The following is a 22,194-nucleotide window of genomic DNA, read 5'->3' as shown; positions in this document are numbered from 1 at the left end:
TGCATTTTGTGTTAAAGCAGTAAAATCAGTTTAGGGTTGATAGGACAGTAAGTATTTCATATAGTTCAATTTTTCCTTGAAATTTCTTGTTTTTTCCACAGGAAAAAAGGGGGAAAAAACAATCCTTTTTTCCCACGTGGCACCAAAATTTTCAAAAGCTTTACAGGGGCAGGCAATGGCAAACTACCTGTTTGTCTTTTGCCTTGAAAACCCCACGAGAGGTTGCCATAGGTTGGCTGCGACTTGACAGCAAAAAAAGGGGGGGATATGGTATATTGTACTAATGTTTTCTTGAGCTATTTAGCCACTGAACATCATTTGTTAATAACACCATTAATATATATGGAAACTGCCAGGTGTCTTTGGAGACAGTTGGCTGGTTCTACATAGCTCCTTCACAGCAGAGGCGTATCTAGGGAAAATATAGCCTGGTGCAAAATCTGAGTTTTCTGCCCCCAACCGTATGGGTGGCCGCCCTCCCCCACCATGACCAAACAACGTTTTTGGGGACCAGGTCACCTCAAAGTCACCATCACATTATAGAACATGCCCCAACTCACAAATCTGAACACAGTGTATGGACCCGGGGGGAAGGAGGGGTGGGTGGGGGCGATTTTTCAACCCCCACGTGACTAAATGGCCGCAGCCTGGGGGCATTTGACCCCATATATCCCACTGGGCGGGACGCCCCTGCTTCACAGGCTTCAGCAGGATAGTCAAGAACCACAGCAGCACTTTCCTTCTCTGGTTCTGCCTTTTCTCCATATCAGGTCATCTAACTGTGCCTCTCTTTTAGAGTCATCTATCGTCGTGATTTCCCCATGGTCAGTGGTGCTGTCTGCAGAAGGAACTCTGTCTTTCAGAGACAATGTGCCCCAGGCAGATGTTGCCCCTTTTAGAGCGCCTGAGAAGTTTTGTGAAGACAGTAAAAGCAAGCAACATGGACTAACAAAGGTAAAGCGGGGGGCGGGGAAGGGTTCTTTTCCTTCCATGCCATCCATATTATGAATGAATGGTTAAATCCCTTGAATCAGTTGAAGAGATTGTGGCTCAGTGGAAGACTCTCTGGTTTGCATGCAGATAGTTCCAGGTTCAGTCCCTGCCATCTCCAGCTAAAAAGGACCAGGCAGTGGGTGATATGAAATACCTCGGCTTTTGACCTTGATGGACCAAGGGTCTGGCTTTGTATAAAGCAGCTTCGGGGGTTCAAGTATGACCAGTTTCACTGTCAGGAATTACCAGGAAGGCTTGCCTGGGACTTAATGCTTCCGGACTTTAGACAGTTGCTGGATGTTGTTGCTTCCTTGTGTCTCACATAATGCACTGATACTAGCAAGGTCTTCTCCCTCTAATTTTAGTAACAGAGATATGTGCTGCCACACTGTTCCCAAGGGGGAAGGAGCATTAACTGTATAATTCCACAATTGAAAATCTACTCCCCCAAATCCTTAAAGCCTGGAAGGGGAAAAGTCAGGTAAAACATATGCATATGTTTAATAATATAAAGGAGTGGTTTCAACTGAGGAAACATCACTGAGGGAGAGTAGCTTTAACCTTATTTTCCCTAGTATCTTGGTCCCAATCCATATCAACCTTCTCCGCCGCTGTTTGTTAGGGTCAAATGAAATGTCTCAAGATCCTGCTGCAGAATTCCAGCATCCCAAATGGGCGAGCCCTCTAGTGCTAAAGTGGCTGTAAGCTGAAATGCCAGTCCTTGACAAAAACCTCACCTCTAATTAGGATGAGTGGTGAGGCGTACCCTGACTGAGCTAGAGTGAAGCAAAGAGCATTTAAAGGACCATTCAAACCTTTGACAGTCACATGGAACTTTGCAAATTCCAGATCTCACCTTTACCATTAGAAAAGTTAATTTCATATCCCCCCCCCCTGCGCCCTTTACAGATGCTGGTGTACTCCTTAGGAATGACACTCTACTGGTCAGCAGACTATCGTGTTCCTCTCAGCCAGGTAAGGCAAATTCGGGAGTGAATTCAACTCCTCTGAAGGCTACAAAGAATATTCTACATAGTAACCAATTATACACTGCTGCTCTGCTCCGCAGCAAGGGTGTTGTTCCTGCAGGGCACATATTTTTGTTTATTTATTTATTTTATTTATAATTCCACTTATATACCGCCCTCCCCCGGTACTAATGCCATCCAAGTTGCAGCACCAAAGATCCTGGAAACCCCACCATTAGCGAGAGCAGGAAAACCTCAGTATTTCCCTCTTGCTTCAGGGTTTCTCCTTCAGTGGGGCTTTGTCATACACACCCTACTGTCCGAGCAGGGCTAAAGCAAACTTGCCCACTAGAGGGGTGGTGCTTCCCCTTTCCCTCAGTGTTCATAGCCCGCCTGCCCCCCCCCCCCCTTTATCAGGGGTTTTTCCTGGACCTGCTTGTATATGCACCTTTTTGAAAAAACACTCCAATGGGAAGCTAATAGAGATGGGGGGCTACACATTTGAGGGTCCATAACTTTGGCTCCCATGAACCAAACTTCTTCCAAACCTGGGTGGTATAATCAGGAGGGTCTCCTAAAGATACTCTGAAATTTTGGTGCTGAAAGCTTAACAATTGAACCCCTGACAGAAGGCACCCCCCAAGGGGCAAGCCTAGATGTCTTCACTAGAAACATGCTGCAGTGAGGATGTTGGAACCTGGATGAAAAGGTGCCGATTCTTTTGAAACTTGGTTGTACCTAGATTAAATTTTCAGTGGGAATTTGGCCATTGTGCAGGCTGCTTCCATTTCTTTCCATAGGGAAATGCTGGCGGTCCTCACGGGGATTGATGGCTGGCATTTCCTTAAAAATGTCAAATCAATGAAAAAGGCCTGCACAATATCGATGTAAGGAATATTGATACCATGTTTAAAGGGTTTTGACTGGGAGCAACCTGGAAGCGGGGACAGGCAAATGCACAAGCAGTGTGGCAGGCAGTGGGACACTTCCTCGTGTTTAAACAAGGAAATGCGGGGAGACCTCACTGCAAAGGTACCGTGGGGCTAGGAGCATTGTGGAAAGCGCTCTGTGCATAATGGGCCTCAGTCTTCAAGGAGCCACAGGGCTTTTCTTTTCTTAATTTTAGAAGACTGAAAAGGACGATATAAATTTTGCAGCAGCTTTTTGGACTGGTATAGCCAGACAGACATGGAGTTGTGATCAGCAAGGACAGGAATTCTCTGAATTGTTATATTATCCAGATCTGATATTTTGTCTTAGGAACTTCTCAAAGAGTGTAGACTTGATTTCCCAAATGGGAAAAAGAGGACTTTTGGGGTTCCTGAAAAATAATTTGAGTTCAGCGAGACTTTAAAGACCAACAAAATTTTGACTCAGAAGTCACTTAGTCAAATGACTTTTTTGAGGTGCCTTTCTCTTCCCTTCAACAATGCCTCATTCATAATGTTGTGGGCTCTTCTCATTTCTGGAGGAGAGTGGTGCCACAAATCAAAGTGCAGAGAACAAGGATGTCCTTGAGTGTAAAAAAAATATTTCTTTTAATGACATTCGAAAAATTCCCAGTTTACCACCACCACCCCATCCGCAATAACTCCCTTGCGTGAAATGTAGAGGATAGCTGAGCCTCGTCTTCCCATTGAAATGGATTTGTTCAGTGAGGGAGGACTTTTGGCCAAACTGCTGAACACATAATTTGCATATCAAAAGGATTTATCCCAAGTTTTTAGGTCTCGGTTGCTTCTCAGATAGAATTGTGAACAAGACAGTTGATACTGAAGGTCACAACAATGTCTCTGCCCTGGATCTGTGCAATTACAGGGAAAATTGCCACATTATTCAGTGTAGGGCATGATTGTGGACTTTTTTATTTCAGTTTTAATATCAATATTTCCTATCAGATTTCATCAATATTGTCAAGGAAAAAAAGCAACAACTGACCATGAGCTACCATGACCATGAGCTACGAACAAAGCTTGAATTTTTGACTCGAACCAGAGTTGTGAAACTTGGTAGCAGGCCTAGTTAATTTCAGTAGAAGTGTTAGCACTGAAAGTATAATCACATTTAGTCATATTTAGTGGATTTATTACTCACTTATATTCAATAATTATGATGTGCTTATTCCTATGTTATACCAGCTATTTTGAGTTGCTTATTGTGGGAAGGCCTTCAGCTCTCAACTTGAGCTGGATGGCGGAGAGCTAGACAACAAGGATGTCTACACTTTCTGCTGATTCGGCAGACCCTGACGGCATAAGTAAAACATAGCCTAAAACAAGCCCCTAACACATAACAAAGAAGGCCTTTAAAGGGTACACCAGCCAAAGCGTTCCAGCAGTAGAAGTCCTCCTGCCTACAGAACCAAGATTAGGAAGACAGAGAGTTGAGTTAGAGTTGCACTTGCCTCTGTCAAGTGCATTTCCTCCCTAATCCAGATTCTGTGTTTTGCCATCCATCTAAGTGGGTGAAGAAAGGGACACTGAGATGGTGCCAAGGGTTGAGAAGCGTCGGGAGAAAGTTGTTTTAATAAAGTGGAAAATTGTTTAATGATTGTCCTGTAATTAACCCTGAGTTTAACAAGGTAATAGAATGAACATGTAATAAAGAAGCGATCAATCTATGGGACATACCTCTCAGAGATGGCAAAAGAAAACATCTCTGTGTCAAAAGAATCATTAGCCTGGCAAAATTATGTTTTTCATTAAGTTTTTGTATGTTATTCCAAGGTGTCAAGAATTTTGTAATGTATTAGGAATTTAATGACTTAGCATGTGATGCTTTTCTATAAAAGGGATGGTCCCCAAAGCCGAAGTTGAGTCTTTCCTCCCAGGGTGCTATTGCAACCTGTTCCTTTCTAATAAACTTACTAACTTCTTGAAATCATTTTCTTTGTCTGTCTCTTTGATTCTCTAAATCTGAATTGGGTAACTTATCCTGTTCCCTCTAACCGGGGTAACAGAAGGGCAAGAAAATTCTCAGCTGTAAGAAACCAGGGTGCTGGTGTTTGTCCTTGTTTGTCTCTAAGATGTCACTGGACTCAAAATCTAGCTGTCCACTGCAGTTCAATACAGTTATCTTCTGAAACTATCTAGTGCTTATTTGTTGGTGGATTGGGCCAGTGGCATGGGAGAAGCACAGATCTTTGGAGGAAGCACAGCCCCTCATTTGCAAGACGTACGCCAGCATTCAGATTGAACACTGTTGTTTTTCCAATCATTCAGTCTCTCCAGCTAAGTGATCAGTTACATACTCTGCTGCTGGCACTTTGTGAGGATCTGGCGCATAGGAGACCTTCCCCTGAATCCATCCTGGAAGCCTGCAAGGCACACCAACAGCAATCACCTGTGCAAGACCCAGCAAGTATCTTCATCCGCAGTCTGGTCCAGTGTGCACTGGGAAGCATCAAAGAGGTGGGCCTCTTTCACATTTTTTTAATGTCCCCAACCTGACTCCTGTTATTTTATATTGAGGCAGTAACCTGCATAGCCCAGGTTAGTGAGATCTTGTCAGAGCTTATAAGCTAAGCAGGACTGACCCTAGTACAAGTACAAATACCTTTATTGGCATAAAATTAAAGTATACATTTAGTCAGAAGGATTCGTTGGTTAAAATGGTAACAGTTATGGTTAAAATTGATGTTATAAAAAGATAAAATTGGTGATTGTGTTATATCCTTATTAATGATTCAAAAAGTTTTCACTTTAAAATTTTAAGATTTAATAATTACATTTTTCATTTTTAAAATCCATGAGAAGTACTGAGCAACCAAACTTGTAAGTTATGGCTGTCTGTCAGACAGGAGGACAGCAAATGGTTTCTTTTCGCTGTGAGTCTGATCCAGCAGGCTAGTTCTTATGTTCTTATGTTGAGCTGGGCCATTGCAGGAATAGACGTTTCTCCCGCAAGTCCTTGTAAAGTGGACAGTCAAAGAGCATGTGGGAGATGGAGACGAGCAAGGGGCGTGGCACAGGGAGCAACCTCCCAGAAAGGTCCCGTGTTGGGAAGAAATTCAGTCTGGCTGGGGCTGGCCCTGGTTAATACTTTGTTGGAAGACCACCCAGGAAGCCCAGGATCACTATAAGCCCGTGGTGGCGAACCTTTGGCACTCCAGATGTTATGGACTACAATTCCCATCAGCCTCTTCCAGCATGGCCAATTGGCCATGCTGGAAGGGGCTGATGGGAATTGTCGTCCATAACATCTGGAGTGCCAAAGGTTCGCCACCACTGCTATAAGCTGTAAAAAACAACAGAAGAACTTGTGAGAAACAACTCATTAAGTGGGCAGATGGTTTTTGAAGCCTCCTTTTCAAAACTATGACTCTAAAAGCACCAGAAGGAGCATCTTATTTTGCCAGGCTGTACGGTTGCGAGCAGGAAAAGTCAGCTGGCCATTGATTCTCAGCAGTGGGGGGATTCAAATAATTTCACAACTGGTTGTTTACAAGCACCATTTTAACAACTGGTTCTGCTGAAGTGGTGCGAACCTGCTGACTCCTGCCACTGCTTCTCAGGCCCTGCATCTCCCAAACCTGCAGTTGAAATCTTGCTGGTTCCCTCATTCGGCAATGCAAAAAGGGGCACTTTCCAGAGCTTGCTGAATGTTTGTAGAAAGCCTGAGCAGCACTGTGGACTTTGAAGAGCATCCTATTGGTTGGACTTATTTCATTTACTGATCTGTTATCCACCCAGTGGTTCAGTTCAGCAGTTCTTCCTTCATCTGATCAACAGGTGGTTGTTCTTGCAGTCACAGGAGAGAACCAGATGATTTCTCCGTTGATCAGACTGTCCACGCAGGGCTAGGGTGTAATTTGAGTCTCAAGAATTGAACTTGAGGTTTGCCAGCAGTGACCCATGAACTATTTTCCCCCTATGAGGGTTTACACTTCTAATTCTTCTGTGAACTGTTTTTTTAAGTACTCCCCACTATAGAGTTCTAAATCAATTGTAATGCATGTAGCACATACACATTTTCTGAATGTGTGTTTCATGCCATCAAGTTGCTTCCAACTTCTAGCTTCCCTTTGAATTAATGACCTCCCAAATGCCCTGCTCAGGTCTTGCCGACCGAAGGCCGTGGCTTCCATTATTCATCTCATTTTGAATCTTCATCTTTTCCTGTTGCAGAATGAAGTCCACTCACTACATTCTGTGAGTGGTCCACTCACAGTCGACTTACTGCGACCCTGTAGGATTCAAGGCAAGAGCGAAACAGAAGTGGTTTGCCGTTGCCTTCCTCCATGTAGGAACCCTGGACTTCCTTGACGGTCTCCCATCCAAGTAATAACCAGGGCTGACCCTACTTAGCTTCTGAGATCTGATGACATCCGGCAAGCCTGGACTATCCTGGCACTGCAAAATACCACTTGGAAGTTGTCATTTGGGTGCAGTTAGCAGCAGAGATTACCCAAAAAATTATGGAATATTTTTTGAGGATGATTCTGTTGCTGGATTATAGGCAGAGTTGGGCTATGATAATTTAAATTGGATTCATAGGATACATTTTCTTACTCATCTGTTTTACAAGATGCCTGTATTAGGACTGTATACCGTCAGCCAAACATAGTTCTAGGAACTGAACTATTGGTTTTTGATGATGGATCAGTGTGTTTGGCAGCCAATGCTCTGAGTCAATCAGGAAGTTAGGTGACATGGAAGATGAAGCCTCTAGGAGCTCCCACCCTTTGAAAGAGTTGGAGCAGATTCTGTAAGTCACAAGAACATTAGAAGAGCTCGATTGGATCAAAGCAGTGGACCATCTAGTACAGCATCTCACAAAGTAGCCAAAAACTACCTCCAGAGGTCCAACAATAAGACAGAGAGGCTAAGGCCTTTCCCTGGAGATGCCTCCTGGCTCTGGTATTCAGAGGTTCACCGCCTCTGGATGTGGTTATTCCCTATAGTCTTCATGGCTAGTAGCTGCTGCTAGATCTCTCCTCCATGAATTTGTCTTATCCCCTTTTAAAGCAGTCTACATCAGTACAATTGTTGCTTCCTCAAGCAGCGAGTTCCACACTTTAGTCACTCACTGTGTAAAGAAATATTTTTCCTTTTGCCCATTCATAATCTACCATCTGACAGTAAAAATTGCTCTTCAGTTAACACATATATTCAGAATTAGCTGGGCCTTCAGTAGCATTCTTCATTCAGGTCATCCAGTAATACTGCACTGCATACATGCTTGTAGTAGTCGTAAAATTTAGAACCTCTGTCCACCAGTGCTGCTTGCTGGCAGAACCTCCTGAAAATTCAGTTTCCAAATTTCATACAAAAGCGCATTCAGATTCTGCACAATGTTAAGCCTTTCACATACACATTCATGCATCGCTGAAAGGCAAAGGAGATCTCCTGTACAAGTGCCAGGTTATTACTGACTCACTGGGTGATGTCACATCAAGACGTTTACTGGACACACTATATTTGTGCAGTAGTTTGCTATTGCCTTCCCCAATCATCTGCTCCTTATCCCCAGCAAGCTGGATATTCATTTTACCACCCTCAGAAGTATGGAAGACTGAGTCAACCTTGAGCTGGCTTAGGTACCTGAAATTGACTTCTGTCAGGCTCGACCTCAGGTCATGAGCAGAGCTTTGACTGCAGTGACCACTCTTTCAGAATGCCAACAGAAAAAGGGTCAAAACTTAACCTCAGTACCAGAGGAAAAGAACGAAAAGATTAAGATAAAATAGGGCAGTTTAGAATGGAAACTGCTATGTAGCAAAAATACAAATGTGTTTATTCAAATTAAAATCAAAGCATCATAGTAAAAGGCCCTAAAATGGCTCCCAAACATACATCGATGAAAATCACCATATAACACATAAGGTTTTATGCAACACTTTTAGGCCCAAATGCGTTTTGACCCATTGACCTTCAGTGGTCTAAAAAAATGTTACAAAATATTACAATCTGACAAAAATTGTACAATCTTGACAAAAAGTGCCTTACAAATGACTGATGCAAGTATTGAAAAATTTAGCACCATTTAAACCCAGGTCTTCAATATGGAACCATTGTTCTTTCAACAGGTATGAAATGGTGTGCCAATATTTTCAGTCAGGCTCAATTCTGGTAAAATGGCGACCTGTAGCACAGCAGTCATGTAGAGTTTCAAGTAAGAATTAATGATCGTAGGTGGCCGCTCTGACCACTCTGCTCCAGGGACCCTTCATGCATTGCTAACCGCCTCCTTACTCACCAGTCAAATCTAATGCACGCATCACTGTCTGTATTGGGAATCTTGTTTTTAGAATGTGACAAATGAAACCATGCCATTACCGCTGCATTATTCTGGTAGCAACAAGCACACTTCTGTTCATCTGGCCTTCATGAGACTGATAACATGTATACAATTTCAAGGGAGAAGAGGGAGTTCATGAAGACGACATACTCGTCCCGCTTAGCAGAAGCGACGCCATTCGAAAGAGGCTGCTTGAAAAAGCTGCCGAGACCTCAGCTTCTACGCTGAATTTGGACCAAGGTAAAACTGGTTTGATTGCTATTGTGTCACGTTGACTAATTTGGGATCTCCCTTTTTTCACCTCTGTACAGCTTGATGTTTGCTAGGGAAAGGTTCTGGCACCTTAGCTCTGCATTTACTGCTGCACTTTTGCAAATAATTAATCTCTACAAGGATGAAAATAAGTAGGAACAGAAATATCTGTGGCCCCTGTGCTGCATCATATAGATCTGTCTTCCAAATAAGGGTGGTCTCTCAGGTTGTCCCCTGGCCTTCTTGTTCAGCACAGCAGAGGGCAGCATTTCTAAATCACTGCTCAGCCATTTCCCATTTCTCTGAAATTATGCTGCCTGAGTAGAACACTCATAGCTGCTTTGGGCATTGGTCAAAGCTGCAAGGGCAGGTGCTCCAGAGTTTCTCCATTCGCCTTTTAAATCTTCTGCATCCTTGGGAACTTGCTCATGCCTCTTACATTTTTTAAATTTATCCTGATGTTTCCCAAGTCACTCAGGCAGGGGTGTAGATGCCACAGGGACATGTGGGGACAAATGTTCCAGGCTCCCACCATTTGATCATATGGGGGGCGGTGGGAAAATCTGGGTTCGTTTGTATTTTTTTCGCATTTTTAGTGTTTTTGATGTTTTTGGCCAGCAGGGGGCGCAATCTTTACGCTAGCGGCACCAACATTTCAGGCTATCCTTAGGAGATGCTCCTGATGATACCGCCCAGTTTTGGTGAGGTTTTGTTCGGGGATCCAAAGTTATGGACCCTCAAAGGGGGTGCCCGATCCCCCGTTGTTTCCAATGGGAGCTAATAGTAGATGGGGCTGGACACCCTGAACCAAACTTCACTAAACATGGGTGGTATCATTAGGACAGTCTCTTGCTGATACAACCTAGGTTTTGTGACCCTCCAATGGGAGATAACAATAGATAGGGATACCACTTTGAAAGTCCATAACTTTGGACCCCCTGAACCAAACTTCAGTCCATAACTACAACCTAGGTTTTGTGACCCCTTCCAATGGGAGATAACAGTAGATAGGGCTACCACTTTGAAAGTCCATAACTTTGGACCCCCTGAACCAAACTTCACCAAAACCGGGTGGTATCATCAGGAGAGTCTTCTGAAGATATCTTGAAAGTGATACTTTTTTGGGGGAGGGAATCCACCCTGAAACAGCATCATTTTTAATGTTGTTTAAACTAGGGAGCCCAGATTCTCCCTTTAACATGGATTTAAAAGGAGAACCTGGGTTGTTTCCCCACTTACCATCGACTACCCTTTGCTGCGTGCTACTCTCAGCGTGCGTCATTTCTGGCACACTCCCAGGCTTCCCCATGACCCCTTGGGGTCATCAAAAGGCGCCGTTTTGAGGAGCGCCAGGAATGACGCGCGCTGAGGGGGCACGAGAGCAGCAGCGTCGGGGCGGCTGCAGTGTCGCCGCCCCTGTAGTGGGGAGTGCTGCGGGACCCCACGCTACTTGGTGAGAGTAGCGCGCAGCAGATAGTAAGTGGGGAAACGACCCTGGATTCCCTAGTTTAAACAGTGTTGAAAGTGATGCTGTTTGGGGGTGGACCCCCCCCCCCCCCCGGAAACAGCATCACTTTCTGTTCTGATTTGTGAGTTGGGGCATGTTCTATAATGTGATGGTGACTTTAAGATGACCTGGTGCAAAAAGATCATTCTTTAGTTGTGTGTGGGGGGGTGGGGGGGGCGGAAAACTCAGATTTTGCCCAGATCACTCCCTTTTCCTTCAATTATTTCTCCCTGATATGTTTCATTTTTATTTTAAACTAGAAGGATTTCTTATGTTAATTCTAGAATTTGGTGCATGCACAGTTTGCTACAGCTTTCAGCTCCTTCATCCTATATGCACTTTCCCATCCTGTTATGTTATTGTTGCATATGGATTCATTGATAAAACTCTCCAAAAACAATTGGTTTGTGATTATTGTATGTTCAGTTACATTATGTCTGTCTTTGAGAGATGTTTAGCTGATGTACAGGTGTTCGTGCGCACTGAAAAAATGCCATCATTTCATTTCCGAAGTTATAGCTTGACTGCTTTCATGCTGTTTTTTATCAATGCTCACTGTCAAGAGCCTCACATATTTCCTCTAAGTTTTTCCCTGAGCCCCAGATACAGTTTGTGGAGCACTGATTCTAATATTTTCTCTTTTACACCTTAGGCAGAATTCCACAGCCACAGCAGCCATGGAATTCGAACTGCAGTGAATCGAAAGTCCCCAGTACCTGCAAGCTGTTAATCAACAGGTAATGATTCAGGGGTGGGAAGATGGCAGAGTGGAGACTTGGATGGGGACCACCAAGGAAGGCTCTGCAGAAAAAAGCAATGGCTTCTCACTTGCCTTGGAAACCCCTTTCTAGCATCGCCATAAGTCAGTTGTTACTGGATGGCATTTAAGTATGTAATTGTTCATGCTGTCCTGCAACAGCAGCAGAGCCTGTTGCTGGGCCTGTTGCCCATGGCAAGCTGCGGTGAGCCCCCCCCCCCCCCCCGGACAAATCATCACACCCCCTGTGGCTTGCTGATAATCCACCGCAACCCCCATGACATATCTGGAGGTCAGAGCCACAATGCGGAGAACTCTCTCCCCAAGGCTGGAGGATGGGGGTGGACTCACCTTGGAGGGCGGAAGAGTGGGTGACGGTGAGAGGATCCAGGCACAGCCAAATCAGGACAGCACGGCAGCAGCAGAGCAAGAGTGAGGGAAACACCAGGGAAGGTAGACGTGCCAGAAAGGAGCGGGACAAGAGCATGGCAGCCCAACAGCCCAGCATCTTGGCGACAGGGAGGAGGCAGGGGAGAGTCAAGGAGGCAGGCAGGGGCAGGAGCAGGAGGTCATGGGGCCTGTGTAGGGTGGGCTGGGCTCTGGTCCTGTACAGACATACTTACACTTAAGGTGCCGCTGATCCTGGAAGCCCTGCAGTTAGCAAGAGCAGGGAGGCCCCGATATTTCCTCTCACTTCAGGGTTCCAGTCCTTCCGGGTTGCTCCCCTGTCTAAGCCAAGAATGAAGATTGCCTTTTTTAGCCCTTTCAATGTAATGTAATGAAATATAACTATCTCTCTCCCCACTTCTCACAGGGATTGATGGCTGGCAATTCCCTAAAAAACCAAAAAGAGTGGTAGCTGCGTGCGCAATAAGAAATATCAACATTACATTTAAAGGGCTAACACCCCCTCCTCCCCCCCAGTAATCCTCATTCTTGACTTGGATGAGGGGGCAACCCGGAAGTGGGGGCAGACAAGCCGCACAGCAGGCAGTGGGGCACCTCCTTGCATGTATGCAAGGAAGCACAAGAAGACTCCACTGCAAAGGCACTGCGCGGTGAGGAGCAGCGCAGGAGGCGCCCAGAGTGAGTCAATACAGGGTGGAAGGGCCAATTAGCAATGCTAGAATTAGGGTTGTCGAATCAAACAAATCTGAAAAGAGGACTGAAGCAAAACATAAGTATTGACATGACATATAATCAGGATGCACTAGGCTAAAGAACCCGTGTTCCCTGCACACTTCCCCCCACCCCCAAAAGATCCGCCAGTGCCATGGATGGAATTCCCAGCGGAGGCCAGAAGAACAGCAGTGACCGGTTCCCCGGTTTGGGCTCCTCCTCCACCTGCTCTCTGTTCCAGAAGGATTCTTTACCACCTCCTGCTCCTTCAAGGCACTTGTTCCAAAGAAAGGAAAAGGTAAATTATCCATAACATGCATGTCTTGCTTGCCTCGCCAGGAAACAAATGACCATCGTGCAGGAAGTATATATAGGGCTGAATGCCTCTAAGATAAACCATTGAAAATGGGGTTTTAGAAGCGGTAAATTGGGACCTTTGCTTTGTCTCCTAAAGATGTTTTAATTTAACCAAATCAGAATCACCCAGGCTAACCCGATCTTGGAAGCTAAGCTGGGTCAGTCCTGCTTTGCACTTTGATGGGAGACTGCTGAGGTAGCCCAATATGTCACTATGCAGGCGATGGCAAACCACCTCTGCATGTCTTTTTCCTTAGATCTCAGAAGTTAAGCAGGGTCAGCCCTGGTTAATATTTGAATGGACGACCACCCAGAAAGTCAAGGGTTGCTGTGCAGAGGTAGCCAACAGCAGGCCACCTCCGGATGTCTCTTGCCTTGATTGGAATTGCCCAGGCTAGCCCTGTCTCCTCAGATCTCAGAAGCTGAGCAGGGTCAGCCCCTCTTGGTACTAAGATGGGAGACTACCAAGGAAGTCCGGGGTCACTACGCAGAGGCAGGCAAGGGCAACCCATCTCTATTAAATCTCTTACCCTGAACACTCTGAGGGCACCATAAGTCAGCTGCGACTTGACGGCCCTTTCCACAGCAAGAAGGCTTTTGCTGTGGCAGTGACAGAAATCCATCTTTCATTGGGACCTGGATATTCTGGGTGCCATGATTATTACAACACAGACAGACCCATCCTAAGAAGAGCCACACCCTTTCTACATCCACTGAAGCCAGGGAGCTGAGGAGGATGTAGCTCTGCTAAGGATTGCACTGGCTGTCATGCCTGGCCCTGGATCCTCTTTAGCATCAAAGGAGGAGGCAGATTTATTGAGGGGCTGCGGTTCTCTGGGGAAAGACTCCTGCCCTCTGCCCCACAGGTGGCTCTCTTGGAATCATAGAGTCAGAAGAGACCCCAAGGGCCATCAAGTCCAAGGCATGGGAAGTGTCTCATGCACAATAGGCCCCTGACTGACCTGGGACCTTTTAAAGAATTTGAGCAATAAGCTTAGATCATGCCTTGTTAAAGTGTATTCAGTGGAAGTCCCCTACACTAGGACTTCTGTGTGTGAGTGAGTGAGTGAGCGAGTGAGCGAGCGAGCGAGCCAGAGAGAGAATGAGTATGTGTACGTATGTGGTTCTGCCTCCCTCAGTGGCCATCGTGTGGTTGCAGCCGGTTAGCATGAATGCAACTTAAGCAAAAAGGAGGCTGTTTGAGTGGGAACATAGAATATCAGCAAACTGTCTTGTGGAAATAAGCTGGTGATTGGTGAGGTTCTGAGGAAGGTATTAGTACGGAAATGCGAAAGAGAACTTCTATGAAGATGATACGTTTGTCACTTTATCTTTTGATCTTAACACTCTTTTGTTCCTAGTTGGTAGGCCCAGAATTCATTGTTCTGTCCAGTGAGCCTCCAGTTGCTCTGCAGCTACCTGGGTCAATCACAGTAAGTCTGAATGCAATTGCACTATTAACACAATTTTATGATGCCTCCTCCCACCCCCATCCTTTCACTGCACTGTCACTACACCAGACACAGCATCGCTTAAACCTGGATTTAGCTGCTTTTGTGGATGAGTCCAGGCAGGCAGCAAACTTGGCAAGTGGCAGCCAAAAGCATAGTCCAAAACCATCTGGAGCCAAGGCACAGGCAGGAGATCAGAAGGAAGGCTGGGAGCTGGCGGTCAGAGGAGGACCAGGCACATGGCGCTTACCAGGAAGTACACTTATTGTTCCCAGACAGAGCCCAGCCAATGGCAGGGTTTATATGGGAGGTCTGGGCCAATGAGGCTGGGATCCTGCAAGGACTCAGTCCTCCTCAGATGCTGATGCCTCCACCTCACAGAGCCTTTTGCCAGACCTAGCAGCAAAGCAAGCATTTCTCCTTTTCCTTTGTAACTGTAGCCTCTGACTCCTTGGTGCAGCTGGCTCATTGCTGGGCTCTTTGAGATCTCTGATGGCTTTCCTAGCTACATGGCATCAGGCTCTGCCTTTGCTTGCAGGCACAGGCGTAGCTACCATGGGGACATCCGGGGACAAGTGCCCTGGGCGCCACGTTTGTGGCTTTCTGTATTTTTTACTGTTTTTTAATTTTGGCCTGCAGGGGGCGCAGTTGTTAGGCTAGTGGCACCAAAATTTCAGGCTATCGTCAGATGACTCTCCTGATGATACCAGCCAAGTTTGGTGAAGTTTGGTTCAGGGGGTCCAAAGTTATGGACCCCCAAAGGGGGTGATCCCATCCTCCATTGTTTCCAATGGGAGCTAATAGTAGATGGGGCTATCATTTTGAGGGTCCATATCTTTGGACCCTCTGAATCAAACTTCATTAAACCTAGGTGGTATCATAATGATAGTCTCCTGATGATTCCACCCAGGTTTGGTGAAGGTTGGTTCTGGGGGACCAAAGTTATGGACCCCCAAAAGGGGTGCTCCATCCCCCATTGTTTCCAATGGGAGCTAATGGTAGATGGGGCTACCCTTTTGAAGGTCCATAACTTTGGACCCCCTGAACCAAACTTCACTAAACCTGGGTGGTATAATTAGGATAGTCTCCTAAAGATAGCCTAAAATTTTGGTACTGTTAGCTTAAACATTGCTCTCCTGACAGGCACCCTCAAATTTTCCCCAGGTTCTCTCTTTAAATCCACCCCCTTTGGAGTGGATTTAAAGGGAGAATCTGCGCTCCCTAGATTAAAAAAAAACATTGAAAGTATTGTGGAAGGCTTTCACAACCAGATTCAACTGCATGTTGTGGATTTTACAGGCTGTGTGGCCGTGGTCTGGTAGATCTTGTTCCTAACGTTTCACCTGCATCTATGGCTGGCATCTTCAGAGAAGTCTGGACACAGTGTATAACAGACTTCTCTCTGTGATACACCTCTGTGATACACCTCTGAAGATACCAGCCACAGATGCAGGTGGCATTAGGCTAAGATCTGAATTTCCAACTACACCAATGCCAACCCACAACAACCAACATTGACAGTGATGCTGTTTGGGGTGGATGGGTGGGAAATCTACCCTGAAACAGCATCACTTTCAATGTTGTTTAAACTAGGGAGCCCTGGATGTGTTCAGATTTGTGTGTTGGGGTATGTTCTATAATGTGATGGTGACTTTGAGATGACCTGGTGCAAAAAAATGTTGTTTGGTCGTGGTGGGGGAGGGACACTGCCCATGGGGGTGGGCGCAAAACTCAGATTTTGTCCCGGGCTCCATTTTCCCTAGCTACGCCACTGCTTGCAGGGAAGGGCTTGGAGCTGACTCTGCTGCCTGCAGCTCCTCACAAGGAGCCAGCTCTGGCTCCCCAGTGTCTGACTCTGCAGCAGAGTCCTCATGACAGATGGAAACTTAGAGAACCTAGTGGATAGATGATTAAAATGTCATACCAGTGTAGCTATGTATCAATAGCCAGTTTTTAAAAGACCTGCAAATGCTTTCTAATGGTAGGGATGGGGTGGGGTGGTGGCCACAGGGGACTGAGGTCACAGTAGTATGGAGAAAACCACCCTATGTGGACATTCTGTTGCCACTGTGAATGTCTCTGCATCCACAGTGGCAATGGAAGCTACAGAAACTTTGTGACTATGTGGAAGCAGCTTTGGACTTCACAATAACAACATTTTTCTTTCTGAAAGAAACAGGCTGGGTAAATCCAGACCTCCCCCACTCCACCTGAACTGAGCAGAAATATTCAATCTTCTTTTCTCCCTACTGTTTTCTAGATCAAGAAAGGGAAATCCTTCCTTGCTCAAAGAGATGTCAATGTGATTCTGTTGAATGGACAGTGCTTAGAGGTGAAGTGTGACATCAAAACAAAGGCGCGAGTTGTCTTTGAGACAGTTGTGGCCTATGCCAATCTTACAGAACCTTTCTACTTCTCCTTAGCCTACATGAGAGGTACCAAGTCTTCCTTTCCCATTGCTCAGAAAAGGTGGGGAAGGGGCACTTAGAGAGCCAGTGTGGTGTAATGGTTAAAGGCAACGGACTCTAATCTGGAGAACCAGATTTGATTACTCACTCTTCCATGAGCAGTGGACTCTTATCTGGTGAACTGGATTTGTTTCCCCGCTCTTCCACATGAAGCTGAAAGGGGCTCCACTCCCAATCGGGGCAGGCTGGGGCAGGCGCACCATGCACCCCCTCCCCTGATGGGCTCAGCCTTCCTGCCCCAGCTCCCCCTACCCAGCCAGCCAGGCACAGGGAGCACGGCAGAAGGACAAGGCTGCCAGGTGAACCGTGCAGGCCCCTGTCCCAAGGGCCCCGGGGAGAAGAAGAAGGGCGCCGGATTTGCCAGCCTCGCCAGGCCAGCCAGAGGAGGGGACCTGCCACCCTCACCCATGCAGCAGCTGCTCCTCGGCAGCACACAGCGCCCATCAGCTCCATGGTGGGGGTGGCTGTGCATCTATCCAAGGGCCCTGCTGGGTTGGGGCATAGCAGTCCAGCTGCTGGGGAGGAGCCTGCCCTAGCCTGGCCCTCCCACCCCCATGCTCTCGGTGCACCGCGGCAGGGGACGCACCACCCTACCAGAGCCACGGGTGCCTCTGCTGCCGAGGCTGGCTGGCCTTCCCTCCCGACTCCCCTCTTGTGTCGGGGACTGGGCGGGCGTAGAGGGTTGTGGCCATGTGAGGGGCAATTTTCCGCCCCCCCCATGATTGAATGGCCTGTGCCTGGGGACATGTGACCCCACATTTCCCCATGAGTGGTATGCCCCTGGAGGCCAGGGAAAGGTCACTGATCCAGTGGAAGGAAAAGGAGAGCCTGTTTCAGTGTGCGGGGGGGGGGGGGCAGGGGAGTGTGAGGAGAGACAACAGGGGTGGGGTGGTGGGAAGAAAGTGAAGCCATCAGAGGATGGGTGTAGCCAGCCCCTGTGCAGTAGTGTAACCGAACAACTCTGGGATTGGTCACTAAGCTCACACCACATTATCTTATATCTATATAAAACAAAAGGCATATTGGCGACGACTTACTTTTTGAAGAGCTGTTCAGGTGCACCAGTGGAGGGGGAAGGCCGCACTGATACAAGTGTGTTGTATAAAGTAAAAGGGCGGGACCTACCGGCTGTTGCTGTTTAAAATTAAGGCAAGGCATATTGGTGACAACACACTTTCTTAAGAGCTGCACAGACTCGTGAGTGGAGGGGGTAGGCCACGCTGATGTGAGCGCATTGAACAACCTAAAAAGGGCCCACTGATCACTGCTGTTTACAATTAAGGCAAGGTGTATCGGCGACAACTCCCTTTTTAAAGAGCTGTGCAGGCGTCTCTTGCCCGGGGAAGATCAGCATCCTGCAAATGCTTCTAACGTGTTGAATTTTAATGTTTCATGAACAATGACGGAAATGACCAGCAAAAGTTTTCTAGAGCCTGTTGTATTTTTTCACACAACAGGATTTATTGTTAGTTGGTAAAATAAAACTTTATTAAAGAAATTTTGAAAGGTGTTTTAAACAGCAGAGGTATTGTTGAAGGCTTTCATGGCCACACTGTTGTGGGTTTTCCAGGCTTTGTGGCCGTGGTCTGTTACTTTTAGAGCCTAACATTTCACCTGCATCTATGGCTGGTATTTTCAGGGGCATGTCATGCTGAGATGGGTGTCTCTCCCCACTGTGCCATGCCTTACCTCTCCACATACCATGCCACAGAGAGAAAAATGTCTTATTATGATATGCCTCTAAAGATGCCAGCTGCAGATGTGGACAAAACATTAAGAGTCAAAACTACCAGATCACAACCCAAAGCCACACAGTACAGTAATGACAGGATGCAAGGAAAAGAACAGAACTAACTTACTTACAGTAGCACTGTTGTTTCTTCAGGCCTGGATGTTCTGGAGCTTAGCTTAAGTTTTTTTCTGGCAGCATTGAGGGTAGAAGGTGTTCGAGACATTTTGGATCAACAAAGAAAAAAAACAGTCGTCCAAAGAGGTTAATGCAAAAAATAAAACTTACATTTCATTCAAATAGCTTCAGTTCACATTCTTTGGTCCAGTTGAAGGATAGATAGAAAGTCCTAATCGAAAGATACACTTCTCTATACAAGTGGGCACCTAAAGTGCCGTCATGTGCATGCAAGGTATGAATTACTTCTGCAGGAAAGATGCCTTTACGGCATGTCCAGGTGCTTAGGAAATAAAAGGAGAATTAATGGCTACAGATGGAGGAGGAGGAGGAGGAGGAGGAGGAGGAGGAGGAGGAGGAGGTTAGTGGGCAGTCAGTCCCCAGGCCCAGAAAAAGAGAAAGCAATCCCCACGAGGTAACAACTTAGAAAGGTACAGCCTCCCCCAGTGTCCAGGCATACAGAGTCACTCATTCCAACAGAAGGGCCCTCAATCATTGTGGCAAGAGCTTTCTTACAGAAATCACTGGCCTTTACCTGGTGACCTCTCATGAGCAATTCTAGAGTCATCCACATGAAATCTTCCAGGATGTGAGAGACCAATGCCTCCCATCAGAAACTCCCAGCTGTAAGGCATGATCTAAGTAAGTCTTCCTGGGAACATCTTCAGATAAAAGGCTGTGATAGGGTACACTCTGTACCTGCAAAGGCAAAGAACTTGCTCAACCTGGAAAATTCCTTCCAGATGGATACTCTCTTGACTGTGGGGTAAAGGGGAGAGTTCCCAGTGCCACTCATTCACAAAATCTTCCTTCTTTAGGTAAAGAATTTTTCTTTCTGGACGATGACACCAAGCTTTGCAAAGTGGCTCCAGAAGGCTGGAGTGACCAACCCAAAAAGAAAATGTCCATCATCAATTTCACTCTCTTTCTGAGGATAAAATTCTTTGTCGATGACTTCCGCATCATCCGGTGAGTTCCGGGGCTCCCCGAGCAGCTTGACCAGCCCTTACTGGAGATGGGCATCTCTTTGCTATTCCCGGCTCTCTCCTGTTTTGCAGGCAGGGCTTGACCAGGCACCAGTTTTACCTGCAGCTTCGGAAAGACCTCCTGGAGGAGCGCTTGCTTTGCAGTGACGAGATCATGCTGCGGTTAGGCGCCTTAGCTTTGCAAGCAGAAATGGGGTCTTGTGCTCCTAAGGTATAGTTCAAGGCTACATTTTTCCACAACCGAGTGCAGGCCAGTTAACTAGCTCTGCTTACACTTCTCAGCAGTGAAGGACATCTCAGCATGTTGGTCAGATCAGATGTCCCTCCAGTTTTCAGACAAGCACCTAAATACCCTGCTTGTCTGGCAGAATGTTTCAGACAAAAATAAGACCTCATCCACTTAGAGGAAGTTCTGTCCGCTGACTTCCTGGCAATTTCTACAGCTACCTGAAAGTGGCAAGGGTAGCTCTAGGACAGTGATGGCGAACCTTTTCGAGACCGAGTGCCCAAATTGCAACCCAAAACCCATTTATTTATCGCAAAGTGCCCACACCGCAATTTAACCCGAATACTGAGGTTTTAGTTTAGAAAAAACAGTTGGCTCCAAGGCGTGTGTTACTCAGGAGTAAGCTTGGTGGTAGTCGGTGGCTTTGCTTTGAAGCAACCGTGCAACTCTTCCAATGGGTGAATCACAATCCTAGGATGGTTTACTCAGAAGCAAGCCCCATTGCCAGTAACCGAGCTTACTCCCAGGTAAAGGATCAAGCTTTAGTTCTTCACATGAAAATCAGTGGGGTTTAACAGCGCTTAACAGGGTTACCTACACTACTTCCCCAAAACTTAGGTTTAATGCTAATAATCAAGCCCAGCTGTCCAGGCCAGCCTAGATGTGTGGGGGTGGGCACTCTGTGTGTGCCCAAAGAGAGGGCTCTGAGTGCCACCTCTGGCACCCGTGCCAAAGGTTCACCACCACTGCTCTAGGAACTGGCAGAAACCCTATGACTAGAATTTCCTGTAAGTAGACATGTTTTTCTTTTTAATTTTTATCCTGCAACACTTTCTCACACACACACCACAACTTGTTGCATGGCAGCCATAGCTGGGAAAGGAAGGAAGCAACCAGAGGGAGGGGCCACCTACTGAGTTTTCCCTGCTTCAAATGCCCCCACTCTCCCCCTTGCATCAGTGTTATGAAGAACATGCAGTCCCAGGTTGAGGTAGGTCCTTGGTGTTGGAGAGCATTATCAGCTGCCTTGACAGAGCTCCCCCAATGTCTGGTGTTTAGCTGAGTTCTCCCTGGGCCTGCGTTATTAGCGTTTCTCCGCCTTTGTAAACCTCTGCTGAGGCAGGCCAAACCCACCTCATCTGCATTCCTCAGCCTTGGGACTGATCCTTTGGTGTGAGACGTGCCAAAGTGACATTTTTCCTTCTGTGTCTCCCTCCTGTTTAACGTCCATGGGAAGACTCGTTATCGTGTTGAAGATTACATCCCTGCAAGCCAGGTTGAGAAAATGGGTTTGGAACACATACAGCGGGAGCTGGCCAAGCTGCATTGGGTGACCCAGTCCCTCTCAGAAGGAGACCAAGCGGAACTCGAATTTCTCAAGGTACCCTAGAATGTCACTAAATGCAGGCTGCAGTCTTGTGAGCACTTCAAGGAAGTCTATAGCTTAATACGCATGGAACACTTTCCTTGGGGCTCTTTGCTGCACAGTGGGCTATGAGACTTTTGATGCCTTATAATACTTTGGGAAACCCGGATTGTTCTTCTGAGCAGGGCTTCTTTACACCAGCATGGTGTAGTGGTTAAGAGCGGTAGACTCTAATCTGGTGAACTGGATTTGTTTCCCTTCTCCTCCATATGAAGCCTGCTGGGTGGTCTTGGGGTTAATCACAGTTCTTTCAGAACTCTGTCAGCCCCACCTGCCTCACAAGGTGCCTGTTGTGAAGAGAGAGAAAAGGAAAGGAGTTTGTAAGCCACTTTGAGACTCCTTACAGGAGAGAAAGGCGGGATAGAAATCCAAACTCTTCTTCTTTCTGATGAAGTGATCCAAAAGCTGAATTTATATGGTATGGCGACTCATTAAAGAAAAACAGAGCCTGCACAAAACTTCAAAAGCCTGGGAATGATTTTCATAAGCTTCATGCCTTACTTCTGGGTTGGGACTCTCAGTCTGAGGAATACTGTTCC

The 22,194-nt window shown here is 46.5% G+C and overlaps 1 protein-coding gene across 6 annotated transcripts in view; it reads left to right on the top strand.

The window, feature by feature from the left end:
* The window catches only part of FRMPD2 (FERM and PDZ domain containing 2), a 103,149-nt gene that overhangs the window by 21,476 nt on the left and 59,479 nt on the right, over positions 1-22,194 (top strand). For all 6 annotated transcript variants that reach the window (XM_048505911.1, XM_048505914.1, XM_048505912.1 and 3 more), the window contains 11 exons: positions 797-954; positions 1,903-1,968; positions 5,183-5,371; positions 9,320-9,440; positions 11,612-11,696; positions 12,977-13,133; positions 14,554-14,625; positions 16,904-17,078; positions 19,836-19,986; positions 20,076-20,214; positions 21,467-21,610. In XM_048505911.1, coding sequence (XP_048361868.1) covers positions 797-954; positions 1,903-1,968; positions 5,183-5,371; positions 9,320-9,440; positions 11,612-11,696; positions 12,977-13,133; positions 14,554-14,625; positions 16,904-17,078; positions 19,836-19,986; positions 20,076-20,214; positions 21,467-21,610 — 1,457 coding nt within the window. The remainder of the gene's footprint in view (positions 1-796; positions 955-1,902; positions 1,969-5,182; positions 5,372-9,319; positions 9,441-11,611; positions 11,697-12,976; positions 13,134-14,553; positions 14,626-16,903; positions 17,079-19,835; positions 19,987-20,075; positions 20,215-21,466; positions 21,611-22,194) is intronic.

The sequence above is a fragment of the Sphaerodactylus townsendi genome, linkage group LG08 (assembly GCF_021028975.2).
Source record: "Sphaerodactylus townsendi isolate TG3544 linkage group LG08, MPM_Stown_v2.3, whole genome shotgun sequence".
NCBI classification, from domain to species: domain Eukaryota; kingdom Metazoa; phylum Chordata; class Lepidosauria; order Squamata; family Sphaerodactylidae; genus Sphaerodactylus; species Sphaerodactylus townsendi.
Note: the sequence above shows the minus strand (reverse complement) of the source record. Positions and strands in the feature narration are given on the sequence as shown.